The 25,127-nt window shown below is 52.5% G+C and overlaps 1 protein-coding gene across 11 annotated transcripts in view; it reads left to right on the top strand.

The window, feature by feature from the left end:
* Trak1 (trafficking kinesin protein 1) overlaps positions 1 to 22,907 on the top strand; it is a 115,755-nt gene extending 92,848 nt beyond the window's left edge. For 5 of the 11 annotated variants that reach the window (XM_050141713.1, XM_050141715.1, XM_050141711.1 and 2 more), the window contains 6 exons: positions 876 to 952; positions 2,225 to 2,461; positions 3,266 to 3,582; positions 8,388 to 8,738; positions 17,285 to 17,387; positions 20,169 to 22,907. In XM_050141713.1, the coding sequence (XP_049997670.1) occupies positions 876 to 952; positions 2,225 to 2,461; positions 3,266 to 3,582; positions 8,388 to 8,738; positions 17,285 to 17,387; positions 20,169 to 20,928 (1,845 nt within the window). In that variant the 3' untranslated portion in view covers positions 20,929 to 22,907. The remainder of the gene's footprint in view (positions 1 to 875; positions 953 to 2,224; positions 2,462 to 3,265; positions 3,583 to 8,387; positions 8,739 to 17,284; positions 17,388 to 20,168) is intronic. The other 6 variants (XM_050141716.1, XM_050141712.1, XM_050141709.1 and 3 more) reach the window with 2 other exon arrangements.
* Positions 22,908 to 25,127: the final 2,220 nt, after the last annotated feature.

The following is a 25,127-nucleotide window of genomic DNA, read 5'->3' as shown; positions in this document are numbered from 1 at the left end:
TCATAAATCTTCCTCAGATTGGAGGGCTGTGTGGGGCACGTGTGGGGTCAACCCTCTGAGTACCCCTGGGAAGTCTCAAGAACCAGCCTCTTCCTGACCCTAAAGCTCACTCCACCCTCCTCTGTCCCCCAAAGGGCAGCAGTGTCTTCAGAGAAACCTAGTAGGCATTAAAGTGTTGAGGTGCACATGTACAGAGTATGGGGTGCCATGGGGTCAGAGAGGAAGCACATGGTGAAGGTGAACGTTGTGGTCAGCTGGTGGGTGAGGAGTTCCCAGAGAAAGACAGGGGTGGCAGCGTATGCGACTTAGTTCACGCAGGCAGGGACCTTCCCCAGCAGAGCCAGAGAGCCCTTGGCAGTTGGGTGCTTGCCTAGGAGTCAGGGGTGCAGCCTTGGCCTCCTGGTATCACAATCCTGAGGGCCGGAACTGCAGACCTGGTGGCCTGGAGGACAGACGCTTAGTGTGGCCCGTGGGGCTCTGAGGCCATGGAGGGCCTTTCAGAAGCCTTGGAGATGTTTGAAGCTATGTTTGTTCCCACTGTTCTGAACATACTCTCTGTGCCCCCGTGAGTTCCCCATCCTGCACTGTAGAACATTTGAGAGCTTGGAACTGACTGACTCTTACTCTAAGTAAGACGCACAGCTACATGAGTGTTAGGGGCTGTTGGCTCTCATCCAAAGGTGCTGGGTGCTCAGGACCTGCCTTGGCCATGGATTGGCAGATTCTCTCTATAGAGACTGTGTTTAGCCTTGTCTTGTGTGGCAGGAAGTCTGGAGACTGCTGGACCCCCTGTTTCTTCTCTTGTTGCTCCTTGGCCTCGCACCTCAGAAATGGATGTCCTGCTCACTCCACTCATGTCTTCTGTCTTCTCCCAGGACTCCCTGGCTGCAGAGATCGAGGGAACTATGCGTAAGGAGCTGCAGCTGGAAGAGCCGGAGTCTCCAGACATCACGTATGGATGCATGGCTTCTATGTTTCAAGTTCCCACAAACTGACTCAGGACTGGTTCTGTTTGTAACCTACCATGTGTAGACCTCAGACACCACCAGCCACAACTGTGGTCCTTCCCTGTGGGGTTAAGGGAAAGGAAACAGCTGGTCTTTCTCTCTGCTCTTTTCTCGTGATAATGGCTTGGGCTATGGCTCAGCTAGTAGAGGACTTAGCGTGCGTGGAACCCCAAGTTCTTATCCCAGCACCATATAACCCTGCCATGGTAAAGTGGAGGGAGGAGGCTCAGAAGTTCAAGGCCATCTTTAGCTACTGCCTGTGGGAGTGAGTCCCTGTCTCAAAAACAAAGCAAACCAACAGAAACTACGAGATGAGCGTCCAGGGAGGGGAAGGGTGCTGTGTTTGCTGTCACTGCCGACCTCACTCTTCCCCTAATGGAAAGTACTGCTCTAAAGAAAGAAAAGTATCACTGGTAAAGAGACAGCTCCTCCGTGGTGTGAGCCAGGCTTCTGTTTCCTTCTGGGGACTCCTGGGGTCTCTGCCCCTACAGCTCCCCTCCTAACTCCAGATTCAGGCTTGACCTCCCTGGAGCATTTAGAAGGAATCTGGGGGCCATGTTTTTTTCCCTCCCCAAACTCCTCAGAATTTATATGAGACTGTGTGACTAGTGTCCTGGTGACTTTGGTGTGTGTGCGGGTCTCACACTCCAGAGGAAGCAGCCAGTCCAGAAATGGGCCCACCCTTTGCTCTTTAAAAGGAGACACATGCAAACCAAACTGTAAGTTCTTAGAAATGGCAGTTTCTAAGAATGGCTTTGTGGGGCGTTCATCATCTCAAGGGGAAACTTCAGACTAGTTTGAAGTTTTGCTTTTTCTTTTATGTGAATAGTTACCCATACTTATTCTGCAAATGTCTGTGAGCCAGCACTGCCCTCGTGGAGGTCACATTCCGGTGTAGATCGGAAAGAAGCAAGCATACTGAAGACAGAAGCGACAGCTCAGGACTGTTGTTTCTGGGGCAGGCTGGGTCTGTGATAGCCAGTGTCATTCGGGCCGGCTGACCCTAGTGCTGAGCTATTCTAGAGTCGTTTGTTGGGTATCGCATCTCCCTAGTCCATACTATGATGGAGGCGTCCACACCCTCAGGAACACGAGACACCCTCAGACAGCAGGCCGCTCGGGCTCCCTGAGGTGTTCCTTTGGAGGTGGCCGTCTGTGGAGGGGCTAGCTCCAGGTTCTTCCTGTTGTGCTGCTCATGGCTGCCATGTTCTCCCCAGTCACCAGAAGCGTGTCTTTGAGACTGTGAGAAACATGAACCAAGTGGTCAAGCGGAGATCACTGACCCCTTCCCCTATGAACATCCCCGGCTCCAACCAGTCCTCCGCCATGAACTCCCTCCTGTCCAGCTGCGTCAGCACCCCCCGCTCCAGCTTCTATGGCAGCGATGTTGGCAACGTGGTCCTTGACAACAAGACCAACAGCATCCTCCTGGAAACTGAGGCAGCCGACCTGGGGTGAGCAGTGGACTTTCGCCTTCTGTTGCAGGGAGGGGAGAAGAGAGCCCCCATGAACGGGGCATCCGCCACCATCAGAGAGAGGCGGGTGAGGGGTAGACTTCTCCACACCCCATTACCCCCATATCTACGGCACTGGTGTTTTCTGAAGGAATATCTCAAGCTGACGCCCAGAGTGCTTTTCTCTAACATGCTGGATCAGCACTGTGACCCCTTGGTAGCTTGGGTGCTGGGAAGGGTGAGGAGGCCCCAGGCTCTCTGATTTGCTTCAGAAGGTGGGGTAAAGAGGGCCGTCAGCTGTGGGCTCCTTAGCCATGGTCAGAGTTCTTTCCACCCTAAAGCCCTGTAGAACCCAACCCCCATCCCATCATCCGGTCTGTGCACCCTGGCCCTCTGACTTACTAAAACCGGTACTTTGGACCAGTTGAGCCTTACAGAGCTGGTTTCACTCAGAACTGACAACCCAGGGCCTTTCATTTAAGAGCCAGAAGGAAGCCCCCTTGAATCAGTTCGCCTCTGGCGCCTAGGAATAGCCACCTGCAAAAGGTCTTCCAGAAACAACCAGGAGGGAAATGTTTATGAAAACACATATTTGCTTATGTGCAAATTTTCAGTCCGCCCTGGTGCAGCCATCTGTCTGTCTCTAGGAAGTCAGGTCAGCCCCAGAGGAGGAGCTCCTTCAGCTGTCTGCTCCCCACCCTGCTGGCCTGGCCTCTTAGGACCATCTCCCGTCCAAGCAGTGGCCTTGCCCGTGAGGGGGGGAGGTCCTTGGTGCCCTTAGGTGCTTACCCCTGTCTTCTCCAGGAATGAGGAGCGCAATAAGAAGCCAGGTACCCCAGGCACCCCTGGCTCCCACGACCTGGAGACCGCACTCAGGCGGCTGTCCCTGCGCCGGGAGAACTACCTGTCTGAGCGGAGGTTCTTCGAGGAGGAGCAGGAGAGGAAACTGCGGGAGCTGGCCGAGAAGGGCGAGCTGCACAGTGGGTCCCTCACGCCCACCGAGAGCATCATGTCCCTGGGCACACACTCACGCTTCTCCGAGTTCACGGGCTTCTCCGGCATGTCCTTCACCAGTCGCTCCTACCTGCCCGAGAAGCTGCAGATCGTGAAGCCGCTCGAAGGTGACCACCAGGGGCCGCGGCCCCTCTCTGTCCTCCTCTCTGACTCACTCTGGGCCCTGATCCACCACGGGAAAGCCAGCCACCTCTGTCACACCTATTCGTTTTTCTTTCGAGATAGCCACCCACGCTGCTGGTTTGAGTTCCTCTGAGGTGGCCTCTGTTGTGGGCTGAATGGTGCACCCCTGGCGTGAGCCCATCTGGAAATACCTCAGGTGCCCCGCAGTCCTCTCTTGTCCTTAGTGCCTTAGGTAGTGGCAGGTGTGCATTGTCCCTTCCCTGATGGCTGCTGAGAGTCAACCCAAAGGTCTCGGAAGGGGAGAGAAGGAACGCTTTGGCGTCTCAGAACATTCACTGTCAAACCCAGTTTTGTGAGCACCGCCCCCCCCCAGCCACGTGGAAGTGTTGTGTGTGTTCACGTGTTCCGATTTGTAGCTTTCTGGAAGTGTGCTCTGCGGTGGCCCCTGCACTCTGCAGTGTGGGTGCAGGAAGGAGATAGAGACGGAGGCTCGCCTGTTTAGATCCCAGTAAGCCCCCTGAGCAGCGGCTGCACTGAGACACCGTGTTCCTAGGGAACCTCATCGTTTTCTTTCTCCTTTTGTTGCTTTCCCCGGCGTCCCGCTGCCCTGTCAGGAGCCACCGAGTGTGCACTGATTTTGCTGCCCCCATCTTAGTCTGAAGCCCGTGTGAGTTGGAATACCTGCTTTAGAACCACGTATCACGTTTTTGATGTCAAGCCAGATGCTCACACATCTGCATTTTCTCAGCTCTCACCATCATCCCCTCATCATAAAGTGTGTCTGAGTACTTTAGTCCATTACGCTCCTCACTCATCATGACGTGTCAATGCCGCAGACAGTTTCTGTCACGGGTACACACTCGTACCTTAGAGGACAACAGTTACTTTCATCTCTGAAAGTCTCTGCCTTTGCTGCCCCCCAACCCCACCCCCATGTCAGCCTTACAGAACAGGCAGCCTGTAAGCCGTGGCCGTGCTTAGTAAAGGCGTGCAGTGTGCCACGGTCCCTGTGCTTCCAGAGAAAGAGCCTGGGCTGCTTTGGGTTTTTCACTTTAATAGTGATGAGCTAATTGTGCAATAGATTTTTCCTGGCCTTCGGGGCGGGGGCTCAGTCCTAGCCACCAGGGAAGGGGCGGCTCACTCTTTTTAATTGCTTATTCAGTTGTGAGCTTGGGAATTGTTTCCTGACCTTCAATTATGTCTGGTTTTCTTTCAATAAAACCTTCCATTTCTGCAATTTTATTTCTGCCTTTCTTTTCTTTTCTTCTTTTGTCTCTAAAAGTTTACTGGACAGCGACCATCACTCTGTTTCCCATACTAGGCTGTGTTTCATTGGGTCACCTATGATATGTTTTGGGTTCATTTTTCAAGTGCATTGCAGGATAAGATTTTGAATTTATTTTGATCAATTCATCTTTATTTCTTCTAACTTTGCGCCTTTGTTTTATGACAAAAGTAAGAAGAAACTCCACTCATTTGTAAGGTGAATTTCACGCGTGGTGTCCTGCTTCCCAGGAAGCTGTCTTGCTACCATTACAAAGTCATTGGCCTGTAACATACCCGTGATACAGATCCTCTTGGCTGGCTTTTGTATTTCTCAGACTTCTTTCTTAGCTGTTTAGAAGGCAACTGATATGTTCTTCCTCCTTTCCCCCACAATCAGCGTTTGCATCCCTGTCATTGCTCTAAGATGGGCGGTAGAGTAGTTGTGCCCAGTGACAGCCTCTGTCCTTGTGCTGGTTGACCTAGTCCTCCTCTGGAGCCGTCTCCCTGATCTGTACCATGGGCAGATAGCTGTCCAACAAGATTATCCAACCTGCCCCTTATTCAACTCCCTGTCTACAGGCCCAGTTACGGCTGTTGCCACCTGGCCCAGCATTATGCTGGGGTCATATTCTCAGAGGCGTTTCCATTGGCCAAATGAGATGCCGATAGAATAGCCTTGACCCCCAGCAGTCCAGATAAAGGCACCCGCGGTGAGGTCCCTGGAGACCATTGTCTGGGACCATCGCAGACGCCAATCAGTGTCCTCCATCTCCTTCTCCCTTTCCCATTTCAACTGTCTTGCCAGTCAAGAACAGATTATTCGAGATCGAGACTGATGTGTGCATTAGTCCTCCTGAGCCCTGCCTGCCCCGACTGTTCTCACGTGGGTGGGAGGAGCACGGTAGTCTTAGCTGGAGTGAGCAAGGAAAAGTAGCCGATAGCACAATGCTTTTCCTGCTTCCCGTGGACCAGGAAAGGAAGCCAGGCTGGAGAGTGAGACTGAGATGCAGGAGAGGGAGAGGCAGCCTGTGCTCACCTCTGGGTAAGGTCGGCTTCATAGTGACTTTTAATTCTTTCCCTGTATCAAAGCAGAGACCTCCAGGTGCTGAAGCCAGCAGCTGGGTGGGTTCCTACAGAATGGGAATTCTCTTGGGGCATGAGAACGGCAGGGTGAGGAAGAAGTGAGCGTTCCCCTGCTCAGGTGCTGGGCTCTTCGAGTACCCGGAGCCTCAGAACCAGCCAGGAAGAGAAAGCGCTCCCGAGACCCACTGGTAACTAAAGCCACAGCTAAGGCCGAGACAGCTCTCAGGTCTGTGGAACTGAATGTACCTGTTCCATGGTCACGGCCACATCTGGAGCTGCTGTTGGTTGGATTCACAAGGCTCATGGGGGGCTGTGTCTCTGCTGAGAGCTTTAGGGAGTGGATGCCAGAGGCCTTCGTTTTAATCTCGGATGGGCTGCTCGCTACTTAACACAACCTCTGGCGACCCCTCTGGAGACTGGCTCCCTTTCCCCAGACTCACATCCTGATCTGTGAAACCGAGATGGGGTGGGCCTGAAAACTCAAGGAGTTGGGCGTGTAGATAAGGTGGATGCGGACATGGGGGGTGTCAGAGTTGGTCACATTGATGGCTTGTGCAGGGCTCTCCCTGTGGCCTGTAGGAAGCACAGGGATAGCATGGTGGGGCCTGTCACAGGTGTCTAGCCCTCCTGCTGGGCCCTGGACACCTCCCTGGGCCGCTGCTGCCCACTGAACCCACATTCCTGGCCCGAGCATCCTCGTTCTGACTCGTACACCACAGTTAAATCACTTAGCCTCTGGAACCTTCCATTCCCCAATTTGTACAGTGAGTGAGAACCCTTCCTGGGGAGTTGGAGGCATGCGTTGCTGTGCTCATGCGTAGAGCACGGTGAGTTTCGATTGGAGCTCACGTGCTGTCATTGCAGATGCAGTAAGCAGAGGCAGGAGTGAGGCTTTAAGCCGCCGTCTTTATTCTGCGAGCTGATGGTGGAGCCCGCCAGAGATCTGTCTTCCATCTCGTCTCCAGCCAGAAAATCATACGGGGAGGAGAAACTGAGGCATCCAGTCATTCCATGGTTAGCCTGGCCCCTCTTGTGGGAGTCAGCCTTGTCTCTGAGTTTCACAGTGCCGTGGTGTTTCCCTATTGCTTGTGATATCTTTCCAGCCTCCTCTCTGCGTAACAGAGGTCTTGAATACACCACGGCCACCGCATCTTGAGTTCCTCCCAAGTCCCATTTGATTGTAGCTAGGTCAAAGAAACCCTTCTGATGTGTGTATGCAGGGCTACTTACAATGTACCTTGCATATAATTCTACAATATAAAGATGGGATGTAGCTTACCCCAGCGCTGGGAGGCAGAGGCTGGTGGAACTCTGAGCTAGAGGTCAGCTTGGTCTACAAAGCTGACCACTAGATGGTGTTAGCATCCTTGTCTTCTCCCACAGTTGTGACCACTAAAATTAACTTGTATTTTGTCCCAAGATGAGGACTTCTGAAGTCCTTACAGGTATGAATATCATTTTCTTTGTGTGTTTGTTTTGTTTTGTTTTCTTCCTTTTGTGCATAGTGCGAGTTATTTTTCACTCTCTTCAGCAGTCCCAAGTCTGCTAAGGAGAATGCAATGTGTGTCCTTAAAACTGGCGTGGACCTCGAAGAGGCCTTGAGGGTGTTAGGTCTCAAGGTGTCTTCTTTTCTTTATCATTTTCAGTGGGATTGGAATTGTCCAATTTTCAGAATCCTTTTAAGACCTCCATGACAAGTTTTCCCTGACCCAGGTGTTTGGAAGCACAGAGGCCCGAGCTGCCCCTCACCCACGCCAGCCACCTTGCTGTCTGGGATGGCACTTAGCTCCTCGGCCCCCAGGATTCCAGACAGTCCTGGCCTTGCACACCTTCTTGGTAGAATGCCTGGGACACCTAGAGTCATCAGGGACACCCTCTCTGGTGTTATTACAAACCTCACAGGCTGTCACCTGAGTCCTGGGGTCTGGTGTCATCTTGGAGATAGCTCCATAGCTTTAGGGCTCTGTGACTTCTTACCTTGTCCTTGAATCCGTGCCTTTACTTACCTCCCTTCGTGGCTTCTCCAGTCCTTTCTTTTTTATAGCTTTGGTCTACAGGCTGGTCCCCGAGTACCCAGCCCTCGGCCTCCTGGTCCGTGGTTGTCCTCATGCTCTTGCCACCAGCTTCCCGTGGCTCCTGTCTGACCGCTTTCACGCTCTTCTGTGTGCTCAGTTTGCCATTGGGTGTGTAACCAGACGTCATTGGCACACAGTACGGAACATGTATTTTACTTTAGAAATTGTTGGTTCTTTACAGTGGTGTCCCTCCTGGTACAGCAGGGGATCGCACCGCTGTCCATTCACAAGGGCCACGTTAACTCTCCTCCGGTCCTTCCCACAGTCCCATGCAGGCTCGGCTGGGAGGGTGGGAAGCATTTGCTGTAGTTGGCATCCTAACCCTCCCTTCTCCGCTTCTGCACCCCTTTCTTCATCCCCACAAGGTTCAGCCACGCTTCACCACTGGCAGCAATTAGCCCAGCCTCATCTTGGGGGTATCCTAGACCCCCGTCCTGGTGTGGTCACCAAGGGCTTCCGGACGCTGGACGTTGACCTGGATGAAGTGTACTGCCTTAACGACTTTGAGGAAGACGATACAGGTGACCACATTTCTCTCACGGGCCTAGCTACCTCCACGCCAGTTCAGCACCCGGAGACCTCAGGTGAGAGGTCCCGAGCACGTGTGACTGTCTCAGGCAGCAGAAGTTACTCCAGCCAGCCTCAGGCTTCCTCAGAGGAGATGCACAAGCCGCCAGCGCCAGCGGGCCTGGAGGAGGAGGAGGAGGAGGGGTCTGGTGAGGGCGCCTCAATTAGTCATGTACACCTGACACCTGTACCCGAGACAGAGCTCTGGGCTTTGCTCATCTCTGTCCCGGGCACCACCCATAGCAACTCTGTGTCTGTAGCTTCCGCTCGTCTGTGTGGATGAGAGCAAAAACCATCCCATGTCAGGCTCTGTTTTTTAAATAGAGACCAAATCCTCCACTTTGTGACAGACGGGCTTCTCTGCCCATCTCTGAGGTGCAGGGCCCAACAGGGCCCTGCGTGGGAGTGGGAGAGGCTGCTAAAAAGAGGGATACGATGCCCCAGAACAGGTGCTCCCAGGCTCTGTAGTGGCCATCCTGCCCTGACTCTGATGGGGGGTCCCAGAGTGAGCAAGCCAAGTAGTTTGGGGGCATGCTGATAGTGAGGGGCAGCAGGCCGTGTGAACCTCGGACAGAAGCCCAGGGACTACATAGACGGTGCCTAGTGGGTCCTGTCAGCTCTGACCTGGCTCAGCGTCGGTGAAGGGTGTGCTCTACTTTCATGTATTCAAAATAGATTTTTTTTATAAGTGTTTAGTGATACTCTTTAACCAGATACACCCTAAGAGATGTCATTCAGCCCTTACAAAGAGGATGTTAGGTGCTCTGACTAGCCCCTGTCCCACACCACCAGGAACCAGCAATGACCTCGGGTGTACTGGGTCACCCACAAACCCCTTACACTGGGATGGGAAGTTTGTGCTCAGGGCTCCTAGGACCTCCGGGAACTTGTGAGTTACCCATATGCTAACCCATATGTTCCAATTACTTTGTACGTGGACCTCCTAACTCAGTGTCCCGGGAAGACAAAGAACTCAGGGTTAAGAGAAAAGATGAGTGATGCCAGTGCCATCATCCTCATGACATCCTCAGGTCACTAAATGCAAAGACAGGATATTTGTCTTTCTGGTTCATACTTTTAATTTGTGGAAGCCACAACATTGCCATGAAACCCAAGGCAGGATGGAGCCAGGGGCCATGGTCAAGGAGGTGTGGCCTGGACCGGCTCTTTCTTCAAATGCCAGCTTTAGAGGCATCATCACAAAAATGTCTGTTTACCAAGTGCAGGGTATAGGGGAATGAGAGCCTCATCCTGTGAGAGCCGCACAGTTAGGCCTGGGGCGTGTACTTAAAATTCAAGTGCTACAACTTCCAGGAACCTGAGGTAGGAGGATCTCAAGTTCAAGGCCAGTCTGGGCTATATAGTGTGGTTCTATTTCAACAATATAAAACCAAAGGACAGGACAGTAAGAGCAGCTGAGTCTCCCTTTGTTGTCCACACTGGGCCCCATGTAAAGGCAGCTCCGGCATCTAACTGCCGTGGTAAGAGGAAAGGAGCCTTCCCAGAGCTGGGGTTCTTGTCCTGGAAGATGAATGATGCACCCCAGCTGCTTTGGGGGAAGTTGTTCAGAAAGGAATAAAACCATTGCACCAAGAGCTGGGCGAGGTCAGAGAGTGAGAGCTTTGGTTATAAGGACTGGAGGCCCAGCCTCTGCCCTCCCTGCGGCCTTTCTGGCTTAATGCTCTACCCCTTGCTGAGCCTTCCAGTACATCCACCCAGCGACTTGATTTGAAGGTAGCCAGATACACGCAGAGCAGAAACTATAGAGGGGTCAAGCTCAAGGTGTGTGCCCGAGCATAGCTAAGCAGTTGATCGGGGTCATTCAGGAACGGCGTCCCTGCTTAGGGGCAAATTCCAGAGCCGTGCAGAGCCGTGCAGAGCGGTAGCTTTCTCCACTGAGATGACAGCGCTGTTCCTGTCAGGCATGGGAGTGCGAGATTCTGTTCTCTCCCCAGTCATGGCTGGATACCCCAGATGATGCCCAGTCGGGGGGGGGGGGCGATGGTTAGAGGCTGATGGGTCTCCATGGGAGGACCTGGAGCTCCACAGTCTTGGGATCTGTGTCCCGCTGGCCCAGCGCTGACCCCTGAGCTCCCAGAGGGCAGAAGGCAGTTGACGGTCTTCCTCACAATTGGTACCAGCGGGGGAAAAGTGTGAAGACTCACCTAGTAGACATTTTTATTAGTGTAATTTTAATGTGTCTTTTGAAGCATCCTTTGATTCTTTTCCTTAATCCCGTGTCTTCAGAAGGCTGGTTCCATGTTGTTGTGTTGTAAATGACCTAGAAGATTAAAATGGACTGTTGCAAAAAACCTTTAGGTCATAGTTTTACTTCATTTTAATGATTGCTTGATGTTCCGAATTAACATAGGGAGCACTTTTTTTTTTCAGAATAGACATCACCTGGTCCTACCAGTACTCTTTTAATTTATGGTTGGGGACAACCTGCGTGAGGGAAGGGTTAATTACGCCCACGTTGCAGCTGGCTGGGTGGCATGTTCTGCAAGATGAAGCTCAGATGAGTTCTCCTGAGGACCCAGAGGGGGCGGGTAAAGGTGGAATTAAAACCAGCACCAGAGATGAAGTCTCTGTCTATCTGTCTATCACTTGCATACATGGAGCTGGTACCCGGGGACTGGCTCATGCCTAATCCACTTGTGTCCCCACAGTGCACATGAGTCACAGTTGGGCCCCAAGATCCTGGCCTCAGTGTAGATCCTGAAAACCCCACCCATTCAGAACAGACCCCAGAAGTTCTCCCACACCTCAGGCCCCAGGACCACTGGAGGCAGAGAGGTCAGGACACAGCCTTTCTGCTGCTTCCTTGTCCAGAGCACAGGTCCAAGCTGTGCTCTGGATTTTCTGTGGAGTGCAGGAACCAAAGGAATAACCCACGGCAGAGAGGAAGAAGTCTGGCCTGTGCAGCATTTCATAGCTCAGCCACAGAGCGGGCGCCCCCTGGGAGCACGCCTCTCCCCGAGTCTGTGATGCACGCAGTCCCATAGCTTTCCACAGAAGAGGGGCCACGTAGCTCGTATGATGAAGATGGCCAGTGTGTCCGGAAGGGAAGGTCGGTACAGTTGGCGCAGAGGGAAGTGCCTTCCATCCCCATGGGATGGGACATTTTCCCAGCCCTGGCTCTGCCTCCTTGAGTGCTGCTCACACCATCATGTCAGCACATGCTAAGAAAAAAACAGTCCTCAGCTCTTTCTAAGCGCATTCGGTGAACTGAGCAGAACCCGCCATCTGCAACCTGGAGGCAGAGCCGTGATTTAGGATGGAAGGGCCGATTCCTCAAAAGTGGTCAGTGCAGGCTTGTCCCTGCCTACGGCTTGCAGAGCAAAGCCAGCTGCATCCGACCTCCACGCCACGGGGTGCCTCCATTCCAGGACACTAGCACTGCGTCTGGCTTGCTGAGGCATCTTGGTAGCTCTGCTCACGTGGAGGGGCCTAGATGAGCACACAGGGATGTTCAGACAGACGACAACTTCCCCTTGAGGAGAATGGGAGACCTACTGTCTGACCCGTCCATGCAGGCAAGGATCCTTCCTGGCTCTCTGGGTCAGCCCCAGACGGGAGGAGGAGCCAGCGGCGTGGGATCTGGCCTTGTTGGTAGAAAAAGATCTGGAGAGAGTTTTGCATTTACCCCCTTGACAGTTTTACCATGTTCTAGAATTGTCCTTTCCTCCAGAAGCTACCTCAGAGCCACTGAAAAGCTATCCCTGCCCCCTCTACAGGATGTTGTAAAGTGATTCATCTCCTAATTCATACATATGTTTGTGACGAAACAAACAGTTTACTATAGTGAGAACAGAATTGTTAAGTTCACAAGTCAGTTGTATAGAATCAGAAAAAGATCTTATGATTCTTTTCAGTCTCCATAATAGAACCTTCCAGAAAACCTACCAGACTGGGGTGGTGTAATGGACTTGGAGCCAGGGGCTTTCACAGAGCTACAGGACCAGACTAGGGCTGTGTAAAAGAAACATTCAAGAAACAGAGAAAAATGGAAAAGAAGGGAAGCCAGAAGCTAAGAGCTTAGAAGCTTTTGCCAATAAAGTACAATTAATAGTTTAAAGTCACTTTTATCTTGGCAAGGTGGGGTCTTCTGTCATCCCAGCATTCATGTGGCAGAGACAGGAGGATTATGAATTCAAAGGCTAGCCTGTGCTACACAGCTAGACTGTATGTCAAAACAAGTTTTGCAGAGTGTCATTTGAAACCAGTGTGACAGTGTCCCTGTGTGGAGGAGAGCACAGGCCACGGCCTTTGTTCTGTTTACACGAATGTGGCAGTTGGGCACATGGCTTTAGACCTGATCTCTCACAGACACTGTTCCATCAAACATATCCCTGCTCTGATGTTCGCCTTCTTAGGAACTCTGAACTGTGCTCTCGCCTCCTTTTTGGCTCATGAGACAGAACCTCAGGTGGGGCAGCCTTCCCATCCCGAGCAGGACAACGTCATTTCCAGCTGAGCATTCTGGAAAAACAGAATTAGGTTCATGTTCTTCGGGCTCAGTGCAAGCTAGGCAACTGTGCGGCTTTGAAGACAGCAGCTTTTACTTCCAGCAAGTTTGTGTGTGTGTGTGTGTGTGTGTGTGTGTGTGTGTGTGTGAGAGGGGGGAGTAGGGAGGGGAAAATTCTAGAAAGTGCAGGTCCAAATCACGCGGCAGCAGCTTTATAACCACATGGTCAAGTCAGGAAAGTAGGGAGAGGAAAAAAGAAAGTGGGGGGAGGGGGTTCACTATTTCTTTCACCCTGGCTACCTGCTTCCCACAGAGAGAGTATAGGAGGCACTCTGTGCCCTGCAAAAATGGGGTCCCTTTTTCAAGATTCTCAGATATATTTGGGAAAAAAAGTTTTTGACATTTTAGAAGTTGTTTATACGATCTTAACAAACCCATCTTGGTCTGGAGGCATGGTCTGGTGGATAGAACACTTGTTTAGCATGCACGACGCCCTGGGTTCTGTCCCCAGCACTGTATAAACCAGGGGTCGAGGTGCACACCTGTGATCCCAGCACTTGGTAGGTAGAGTCAGAAGAATCAGAAGTTCAAGGTTATTCTAGACGATCTAGTGAGCTCCAGGCAGCCTGTCTCAAAACAAAACAAGATACAGCTGAGTGAAGGCCAGAGTTTCCCCTTCTCAAAGGTCTGAAATAGCCTGGGTTTGTAGCACAACAAGACTCTGGTTGCAGCAACAGGTTTCAGTGCCTTTGCGTGTGCGCATTGGCTTCCAGGGTGTTGTTCAGAGGGGAAAATGGCTACTCCAGTGCCCCCAGCTTACCCTCCCCAGAGGACAGATTAAAGAAAGGGCTGAGCGAAGCCTGTGTCCAAGTGTGGCTGCCCACATGGACAGAGTCCCAGTCTTCCGGAAGTCCCTGCAGGGCCCCTGGCTCAGCAGAGCATCTGGTTCTCAGTACTTTGAGCTGTGGGAGACAACAGCCCTGGGCGGCTTCAGCACTCTGCAGGGCATCAGCCACCCTGGTTTATGTAGCATCTCCCCTACCCCAACCACTCAATCCTGTGCAGATGCAGGGCTGTATCAGGATGGCCTATCCCAATTGCCTCCTCTCCAAGCAGAAGCACACAGGTCACATGAGCAAGCAAGAGCAGAGCGGGCTAGCCCCAGCTTACCCTGCCCTCTAACACAGCTGGCCATGGGGGTGTTTGCCTGTGGCACACCCGTCACCTGTAGTCACCTGTGGGTCTCTGACAACCAAGTCAATTTTAAACCTTATCAGTTTACTTATTTATTTAAATAACTTTTTTTTTCATTTATCTTACATACCACCAGTTTACCCTCCGTCCTCTCTGCCTGTCCCCCTCCCCCGCTCCTCCTCCATCCCTATTCAGAAAGGGACAGGCCTCCCATGGGCTTACACAAAGCATGACACTTACCAGTTTTTGTATCAGCATCAAAACCTATAGCGAGAGACAACCTAAGCGTAAGGATTAGGATTATTGAATGAAAGGAAAATCCATTTCCGTATAACATGCAGTCAGGTAACCAGAGTGGGCTATCATCATAGTGAGCACAAAGCCCAAATTAGCAGCGGAATCCTCCACTGGAAGGGCCTAGCTTGCTTAGCTGCTAGCAAGTAACCTCGAACAACGCCTGCAATCCGCCACCGCCACTCAGGCTCATCATCTGTCCGTCCCCCGTGGCGCTCGAAGCCCTCCAGTCGGGCCGAGACACGAATAAGGACTTCACTGGGAAGTTGGAATAGCCACCCCAAGACAGCCCACCCTTGACCCCTCAAAAGGGAGCCCGTGAGGTAAAACAGACTTTGAACTTGTGGTTGAGTTGGGCTTTGGTGTGCAGTGTGGTCTTGGCGGCTCCAGTTTTGAGCCCAAGCACTGACTCTGACGAGCCTGTTTCCATGTATAGTTTGTTCTCTTCCTAGAGCCAAGGATCAGGGCTCAATGTTTTGCTCATCTGGGACAAACAGGAGGGCTCCGGAAAGCCCTACGTGGGGAAACTCACTGTCTCTATGTTGTGCCCCAAGGAAGGGAGGCGCAGCTGCGTCCCGGCAGTCCATGGTGACACCGAGAGCCCGAGCACCCGGTCATCCCAGTGGTATTGTGGAGGGGACAAACCTCTGGCTTGGCTCTTCAGATAATCAGTTTTCCTGGCCTCCAGCGCTGCCCGTTGATCCTGGGGAGTGGGGACGTGGATTTTTAGCAGCCTTCTCTTACCTCCCAAACCCACGTGGATGTGATGGGCTTTACTCCCCGTGGCTCAGCTCCATCTTTAAAACGTTCTCGGAGACTGCGCCCCTAGCGGTGGGGAGGGGCAGTGCACATCTGACCCCGTGTGCAAAGGGGGCTGCACGTATGATTTGACCCCGCCTTGCCACCTTCTGTCACTGTGTCTAACAGTCTGTGTGCTCCATCTCTGTCTTCCCTCCTCTCAGGCCTCCTGTTGTTTTTATTCCTGGACTTTGTCGCTGTCCAAGACTTGTGATTGTTCGGTTGCCTGCTCTCCATAGCTTGGTCCATTTTTGTTGGCGCTCTGTAGCATGTTCTCCATTGCCTGAGCCCAGAACCGCTGTGCACGTCCAGTGCTAAAGCCATTGTTTCACAAACACCATTTCTTTTTTTTTCTTTTTCTTTTCTTATTTTTTTTTTTTAGATTTATGTGCATTGGTGTTTTGCCTGCATGACAGTGTTAGGTACCCTGGAACTGGAGCTACAGACAGCTGGGAGTTGAACCCAGGGCCTCTGGTAGAGCAGCAGTGCTCTTAACCGCTGAGCCGTCTCTCCGGTCCCCACGAAGGCCATTTTCATATCTCATTTGCTGTGTTTCCTTCTGCCTCCCACTAAAGCTCTGCCTGAGGTCTTGGTGCTGGCTACCACCCCGGTGTCACTGGGCCCTCGTGGACGCAGAGCTGGGTCACACTGCCAACATTTGCCCTCTCTAACCATTGTCTCGATTTTGTTCTCTGGATTTGTCCCCTTGCCTTCGGTCTGTGTCTCCAACCATTCTCTCCTATATTATTATTATTATTATTATTATTATTATTATTATTTTGTTTGCTTCATTTGGTTTTGGTTTCTGATTTACTTTTAAGACGCAGCCAGATTTTTTTTTTCCTTTTCAAATCCAAGAGAAAACTTGACACAAGATTCTAGTAGTTTCTCAGCCTTTGAGCTTCTTGGTCTCTGAAGTCTAGAGTCTTCCCAGGAGGCCTCTGGGGGTTGAGCTGCTGCAGGGCTGGCTGGGCAGTGGGGCGGGCGCTCATCTCATGACGCCATCATGCATGTGTTTTGATGCACACACCCCCACATACTTGTCGTCCCCCCCATGTTCAAGTTATGAGTTAGGATGACCTTGACAATCACGATGTCTTTGGTAGACGCCTCCCTGTTTCTTCGCCGGCTTCTGGTGCATGATCCTTACACACCCATGATCCTCACATGTCCGTGATTTGCTTTCCTCCGACCTTGGCCGTCAGCTGCCCTAACAACAACGCTTAGAGAAGCCAGAGACGAACACCTTGTCTCTGATGGGAATCCTAGAGACCTTGGGAAAGAAGCTGCCAGAGTAGGGGGTAGGGATGGGCGTGCCAGACCAGAGTGGGTTCTGGAAGTCCCTGTCGTTGTTGTTGGGGCTGCTAAGGCCACCTCCTACCATGACCATCGCAGGTGGACAGTAGTGGAGCCAGCTTCCCTGAGCCCTTTTTTGTGTGAGCAGAAAAGGGAGCTTCGTGAACCTTGCCCTGCTTCCCGGTACCCAGCACCTCTCCTTGCTCCCTCCACCCTCCCTCTGGGCAGAGCCCTGGGCACCTACCTGCTAATGAAAAGACATGCACAGCAAACTGTGCTGGAAGAAGGCAGACCCGAGCCCTGAGGTGGAAAACTAGATGTGTCATGAAGGCCCCTTGGCCCTCCCCCACCCCTGGGAGCTGGATCCACTGCTGGCCCAAGAACTCTGATGAGGAACCCTGTTTGGATTGGGCCGGAAGCTGGCATTCGATGCTCTGCAGACCAGTGCTCAAAAACGTGGTTATTTTTGAAGGACCACCTTCAGTCCAGAACATCGGTGTCTCGACTTCCTCGCCCAGATCCAGTTCACAAGGTAGCTCATTGCCTCTCCCACCTGTGGAGGGCCGTGCTGGATTTTAACTTTAGTCATTGTTGGTTTGGATGTGAGGAATGTGTTTATTCTCCTTCCTTCCTCTCCCAATCTAGCGCACTACCCTGGGAAGTGCATGTCCCAGACCAACTCCACGTTCACCTTCACCACCTGCCGCATCCTGCACCCCTCAGACGAGCTCACACGGGTCACGCCAAGGTAAGGGATCATAGCTCTGGGGCGGGTGGGAGTGGGGTCTGTTGGGGAATGGACTTTGTCACAAGGTGTGATGATGAAGTCCAGAGGTTCATTTGAAGGCCAGCTCCAAGCCAGGTGTCTTCAGGAGACAGAGGCAGGTGGATCTCTGTGAGTCTAAGGCCAGTCTGGTCTACGTAATGAGTTCCAGGTCAGACAGAGGTGTTTACTAAGACCCTGTGAAGGAAAAATAGTCAGTTAGAACACAGGGACCTGAGTTCGATCCCCATCACCTACGTGCTTGTGATCTGAGGTGGGTGGATCCCTGGGGTGCTTGATGAGGTCCTGGCCCCAGAGATGAACCCTGCCTCACACACAAGGTAGAGGGTGCCTAAGGGGCAATACCTGAGGTTGACCTCTGGCCTCTTTATGTACTCCTGTACCCACAAAAACACACCCAGACAGAGCCAAGTCCAGCATGCATAAGCGCTTGCGGCTGCCCATTCTGGGTCCCATCTTTCTTTCTGAACCTTGTTTGTTCAGATCCAGAGCAGGGGACCTGGGGAAGCCACTGTCACCATCCTCAATGTGGATTCTTAGGGCTTTCCTGGCTGAAGCCAACATTCCCACAGGCCCCAGGGATGAGCGTGCTTGTTGTCCCAAAGCTTGCCAATGGAGCATGGAGTTCTTTCACGGTAGAGTTGCTGAGTTCTGTGGAAGCTCTCACCCGCTCTGGAACAGACTCCAGGAAGCACTCACCGCAGCCAAACCCTAATGGCCAGCGTGAAAATCCTCTATGGTAGAGTCACATGCCTGCTCTGGCTTGTTTCCCCGGCACACCATCTGGAGAGATGTTGGTCTGTCGGACTTGGTTTTTCAGCCTCATGGTTCCCTCCCTGCCTTACGGGAGAGTGCCCCCCCCCCCCCTTTCTGTGTGACACAGTCTGACAAGAGCACAGAGTTAGTGGACAATGGCAGGGAGGGAGGCGAGCTGGGCCAGATCAAAGAGAGCAAGCACCCCGAGGAGCACCTTAAACTATGACAATTCTCCGCAGGTCTGGTGAGGATGACGACGAAGCAGCCATTTGCCCCGTTGAACTGAGAGGAGATGTAGGGCAGAGAGTCTGAGCCCACGGGCAAGGCAGGGGGTGAGCACACGGCCAACGGAGCCTGCTCCTGCAGGGCCACGCCGAAGGGGCTGTGTGTGCAAGTGTGGCTGCCACTAACCCGGGGACAAAGGCTTCGATGTGTTTCTGTGGTTGTGCCGGGTTAACATGGCCTTGGCCATCATCACTTCTAACCCAGCTGAGTGTTGGCGCTAACGAAGGCCTAACCAAAGGTCTCACCCAATGGGATCCCTGGATTTCTGCTTTATTTCTGTCTCCCTTGCTGCCCCGGGAGATGCTGGCTTCCAGGCCTGACTTTGTTTAGGAGAGGTTATTTTTAAAGTCACAGGATGTCTTCAGTGCAGCTAAGGGACTAGATGTGTATCTCTGGCTGAAGCTATAGGCCTCAGACTGCCCCCAGAAGTCCCATGTGGTCACCCTGAGGACCGGAAAAGCCTCGGAAGTGCAGAGTAAGAGGGGGCTGATGGCCTCAGTCAGGGAGAAATGCAGTGGAGTGAAAACCCCAAACCCTTTCTGGGGATGGCTGTGCCAGTAAGCCTTCGAGCTAGAACATCCTCACCTAGCAGCAATCAGCATTTGCAAAAACCTTCCCTGTGTCTTCTGCAAACCCAGCTCTTCAGCCCCAGGAGCTGCTGCGGTCTCTCCAAGTGCCCCCCACTTCCCAGAGTCCCCTGCTGAGCTAGTGTGAGATGACCTGTTCCGTGACTCCCACCCTGTGCCTGTCAGCCGTAGGGGAGACCACCCACAGGTGGGGCCTCCTGGGGAGAGGTTGCTGTGTCTAAGTCCTGGGGACTCCTCAGTCGCTCGTGAAGCTGGCCACTCCAGCTGAAGCCGAGAGCAGGCAGCCACCGGCACGGGTGGTACGACGCAGTGGCAGCAGGTTGTCCTCTGTCCCCCTGCCCTCAGAAGCTGGGCAGAGCTCCCTGAAAGCCAGCCTTGTGAGCAGTGCACTGCTCTCCTGCTCCCCTGAGTCCTGGTGGCTCTCCCAGCTGGATGGCAGATGCTGTGACCTCAAAGTCTCCAATCCACAGGCCGTGGTGAAGGAGCATAGCTTCCTGTTGCGGTCATTCAGGTGTCATTACAGAGCCTGAACAGATTGATATGTGAGGTGTGGCTGTGTCTTCTGCCCTTGCCACGCAGCTATATCCCCAGGGGTTTGGGCAACAGGAAACAGGGCTAGAGCAGCAAGGGGCGAAGGACGAGCTGTGCTGTGCTGTGCTGTGCTGTGCACTCGCGGCTCTGATTTGCATCTCAGGAAGATCAAGGCTCGCGGAAAGAACTGTTTGGGGTGCTTTAGTTGTTGAAGGGTCTGTTGTCAGTCCTGACACAGTGGGGCCACTTTACCCATGGAATCAAATCCAGGACAGTCTACTTACTAGCCCAGCGAGACACTGAGTAAGCCCACAGCTAGCCTTGGAGTCGTGTCTTTATCTAAAGAGGAGACAGCGCTGTGCACCTTCCAGGGATAGGCAAAGGGGGCAGCTTCCTGTGAACTTGAAGCACAGTCTTGTGTAAGGCTGACCCCTTCCATAAGAAATGAGGAGCAAATGCAGACAGAGCACCTGAGGGCACAGGGGTGCCTTCTCCTACCCCAGACTCCTGCACACACTGCAGGAAGCAGGGCCACTGATCCTTCTACAGACGCCTGTGGTGAATGACGAGCCCCTTTCTCTTTCAGCCTTAACTCAGCCCCAGCTCCAGCTTGTAGCAGCACTGGCCACTTGAAATCCACACCAGTGGCCACGCCATGCACCCCCCGGAGACTGAGCCTGGCCGAGTCCTTCACAAACATCCGTGAGTCCACGACCACCATGAGCACGTCCCTGGGACTGGTGTGGTTACTGAAGGAACGAGGCATCTCCGCAGCTGTGTATGACCCCCAGAGTTGGGACAGAGCCGGCAGGGGCTCCCTCCTCTACTCCTATACCCCTAGGATGGCTGTGATCCCATCCACCCCGCCAAACTCCCCTATGCAGACACCCGTGGCCTCCCCGCCCTCCTTCGAGTTCAAGTGCACGAGCCCTCCCTACAACTTCCTGGCTTCCAAGCCGGCCAGCTCCATCCTGAGGGACGTGCGGGCGAAGAGGCCGGTGAGGAGCAGCGAGAGCCAGACGGACGTGTCTGTCTCCAACCTTAACCTTGTGGACAAAGTCAGGAGGTTTGGGGTGGCCAGAGTGGTGAACTCAGGACGCGCACATATCCCCACCTTGACTGAGGATCAGGCACCTCTCCTCTGTGGAGCCGCAGGGCCAGCACAGGCTCTTGTTCCTGGGGGCCTGGTCCCCGAGGGCTTGCCTCTGGGGTGTCCCAGTGGCATCCGGCGGAATCGCAGCTTCCCCACCATGGTTGGGTCCAGTGTGCAGATGAGAGCCCCCGTGATCCTCACCTCGGGCATCTTGATGGGCGCTAAGCTCCCCAAACAGACCAGCTTGCGGTGAGGCCAGGGACCACTGCCCTCCAGGAGACCTGTGGTGTCCTCTCTCTGCTCCCCGCCTCCTGTCTCCCACGGAGCACTGGCACCCTTTCTCCTCTGAGGTCTACTTCTCCTGAGCTAGACAAATCAACCTTGTGCCTCGTGGGGGGTGGAGAGTAGAACTCCACACTGTGTGTGCACCGGCCTTGGGGACCTTGCATCTGCTCTCTTCCAATCTGCAGGAAGCGATAGCCCTACAAGGTTATACACTCACGATGTCACCCGAGCTCACCCAGGGGAAGGTGGCGTCCTTTCTTCTTTACTCTTAAGAAGCACTGAGATTCCCAAGTGTGTTCTTATCCCATGGATAGGAATCTGGTGAATTCTGCATAAGACTGTTGGGTTGCACACCATAGCCGCCACGTGGCACAGGTCACAATGCATCCACTTCCTGGGTGTCACTGGCCTCCTTGCCCACCTGTGCCAACCGACAGTGCTGCTCACCATCAGAGAGTTGCTCTTCTGTTTGTAGGTGGTCCAACTTCTTCAAGATCTGCACTCTTCTGCTCTGATGGAATGTCCGTTCCAGCTGTCCGGCTCAGAACCTGACCGGAAAAGAATGTATTGACACTCCGATGCGCCATCGGGCAGCCCCTCTATGTTCTATGGGACTCATTTTTTCCATTTTTAAAAATTTTATTAGCAGGGAAGTCTCAGTACTGACAGTTTCTCTTGGTGATTCTATGACGCCAAAATGCAAATGGCACACACACTAACTTGCTAATAACATAGCTCATTTCTGGGACCCAGTGTCACAGCCAGGTTGATGTATGACCAGTTATCACTGTAAACAGTAGGAACAAAGGGACAGGGGACAAGACTTAAATCTGTACACAGTGGAGGACACACCACATCCTGGGTCAAGGTTGGTCAGATTTGATGACTGCTGGCCCCTCTCCACTCTGAAGAGAGCTCAGGCAGCGTGTTTGAGCTCTGCAGTCTCTCAGTGGTTTCTTTTTGTTTCTTTGGTTTTGTTTTTTTGAGACAGGGTTTCTCTGTGTAGCCTTGGCTGTCTTGAACTCACTCTGTAGACCAGGCTGCCTTGAATTTAGAGATCCTACATCTGCCTCCTGAGTCCGGGATTAAAGGCATACACCACATTTTTTTTTATCCTCTTGTTTGAAAACACGAATAAGTTTCTTCCCCAGACTCCAAGCCCTTTGTCTCCTCATCCCATTTCTGCCCATAGGAAAAAAAAATCAGAGGTGCTTATGAATGGAAGAAGCAAGCGGAATCGAGCAGCCTAGGCCTGTTGCTGTCACCCACTCGGTTATGGATGATTATTTATTATCCATGTGTGCTGTATGCTATATTTTAATCAGATGCCTCCCCCCTTCCAGCTCCAGCCAGAGAGAAAGAGAGAGAGAGAGTGTGTGTGTGAGAGAGAGAGATCCCACCCCAGGCATCGTATTTATTTACTTTTATCTGAGTATGACTGTATGTCTGTGTGTCACATGATCACCTGTGACAAGCAATTGTCACATGGACCCTTCCCCCAGCAAAAGGTGTGTTCTTGGATGGAGTGAGGGTCGCCTTATATCCACCGAGGATGCTTTGAGAAGGTCCCCAAGCAGCAAGCTTCAGTCCCACTATTTCAAACACGGGAGTGCTGATCGTCACGCTCTCTGCCCAGGCTGCTGTGGTGTGCGGTCGCTCCGAGTAGCTGACCTCATTTGAATGTATTGTGAAGCAGGCAGACGAGCAAAGGAGGAAGACAACCACGCCTTTGGATGGACCACGTCATGTATGCAGAGGAACCACCCATCGGCACTGGCAACACCAGTGTGAAAACCAGCCCATTAGAGGTTATGATGCTTAGTGTAGTTAACAAACCGGAGATCAACATTAAACAACCACTACCAAACAGTGTGTTGTCATGCATCAAGATCAACAACAAAATTTTATTCGCTAATGAATATCAATAAAACAAGCTCAAAGTCTGGAGACTTGTCTTTCACTTAGCGTGTCTGTGTGTGGAGATGTGTGCCTGAATGTGGTTGCCCTTAGAGGCCAGAGGGTAGTGGATCCCCTGGAGCTGGAGTCGTGGGTGATTGTGAGCCCCCTGACACGGGTGCTAGGAACCAAACTCAGAGTCTCTGCGGGAGCAGTGAACGCTCTTTGCCTTGGTTCGTAGCTTTTCACTGAGATTAGCCTCTTGAAGAGTTGACGGTGGTTGGCTCCTTGGGGACAGCAAATGAAAGGCATATACTTCAGACACTCCCTCCCTCCCTCCCATCCTTTCCTGATAATTTCCCAGCCAGACCCTGGTGCACTTCAGGACTGCCTGCTGCTCCATTGTGTGCACCTTGTGACACATACATCCTTCCACAAGCCAGCCCCCCACAGTCGGTCAGACTTGATTCTTGTCTTTTACCACTAAAGCATAGAACGAACAGAAACCTTCCCTGTAGGTGATTTCCCACACTAGTGTGCACATCACGAAGAGACTCACCAGGTGGGTAGTGTCAAGTTTCCTTGCATGGAGTTCTGCCAAAAGACGTAAGAACCAATCGAGATGGAGGAAGTATGAGGAGGAAGGATAAACTAGGGAGGTAAACACTGGGGCGTCACGAGTGTCAGGGACATTGTGGAGAACATTTGGGGTGTGGCATCACGAGTGCTAGTCAGGGACACTGAGGGTTTGGCATCATGAATGTCAGTTCCCACCATTTGGTAGTGACGACCCTGGGGAAAGCCACTGAACTGTCTGGGGTTTTTTACCTTCTGAATCTGTGAGGAGGGACAGTAGACACTCGGGTTGGTTTAGAGCACTTACCAGTGTTGGGCAATGAGCTGGACATTTTTATGTTAACACAAGCTAAAATTATCTGAAAGGAGGGAACCTCAATTGAGAAAATGGCTGCATTAGATGGGTCTGTAGGGAAACCTGTAGAGCATTTTCTTAATCAGTGATTGATGGGGGAGGCCCAGCCTATGGGAGGTGGTGCCATCCCTGGGCTAGTGGTCCTGGGTTCTATAAGAAAGCAGACTGAACAAGCCAAGAGGAGCAAGCCAGGAAGCAGTGCCCTCCACAGCTGATGGATCAGCTCCTGCCCCCAGGATCCTGCCCTGTTAGAGGTCCTGCCCCGACTCCCTTCAGTGATGAACAGTGATATGGAAGTGTAAGCCACATAAACTGTTTCCCCAGCTTACTGTGTGGTCACGGTGTTTCATTGCAGCAATAGAAACCCTAACTAAGACAGGCAGCATCTTGGGCGCTGCTGAGAAACTTCCCTGTTCTATTGGAGTTATCTGCCTGGAGAAGGTAGTCGCACCCACAGAACAGGAGGGGTCCAGCTGATGTGGGGCTGATGAGAGGCCTGCTTTGGATTAGCAGTACCCAGAAATCTCTCCAGGGAGGGAGAGGCTTTCGCATGTGAGATCTGAGGCAGGCAGGAACGTTTGTTTGAGCAGAGGGAGCAGCTGGTGAGGGGCAGGGTGTGTTTGAGTAGTGACAGGAAGCAGTTTAAGGTGGGGTGAGCTTATTGTAGTTTGCACCTCAGGAGAATACAGTCTCTATCACAGAAGGGAAGGACAGTGGCAGGACCGTTGGGGACATTTGGTCACACTGTGCTGGCAGACAGGGAGACTGAGCTAGCAAGCCTCAAGGCCAGTCCCCAGTGACATTCTTTCTCCAGCGAGGCATTGCCTGCTAAAGGCTCCTTCACAACCTTCCCACAGAGTCACAAGCTGGGGACCAAGTGTTCAAGCACACAGATCCACTGGGGACAGCTCACATTTACACCACACAGAGACTAACCATTGGGGGAGGGCAGGGGCCCTGGTGCCACATGGGTGCTGCCCTGGGCTCCTCTCTCCCCTGGCGTTAAACACTGAGCTACATACTGATGGAATAAGAGGGGCTCATTATCAGAGCCCCCAACTGTGGGACAGAAACTCCTTTCACCCGCAGCCTGGAGGGAAAAGAAACACTCATGGTAAGTCAGTGTGCTTTTTGGATAGCACAGGGACCCTCTGAGTTGGGTCCACAGGTCTGTATTGAAAAAAAAAAGTAATTCTCAATCTTCTGAAAATTGCATACAATATATTTTAACCATTCACTGGCAACTCCATAACTTCTCCCACTCCCATCTCCCTACATGTCCCAAATTCATGTTCCACCCCCAGCCGAGATTGTTCCGCCTGAGGACAAATGACCCTGAA

The sequence above is a fragment of the Alexandromys fortis genome, unplaced genomic scaffold, assembly GCF_014885135.2.
Source record: "Alexandromys fortis isolate MF-2015 unplaced genomic scaffold, M_Fortis_MF-2015_v1.1 scaffold_44, whole genome shotgun sequence".
NCBI classification, from domain to species: domain Eukaryota; kingdom Metazoa; phylum Chordata; class Mammalia; order Rodentia; family Cricetidae; genus Alexandromys; species Alexandromys fortis.
The sequence above is the reverse complement of the archived record's forward strand: the minus strand, read 5'-3'. Positions and strand labels throughout refer to the sequence as shown.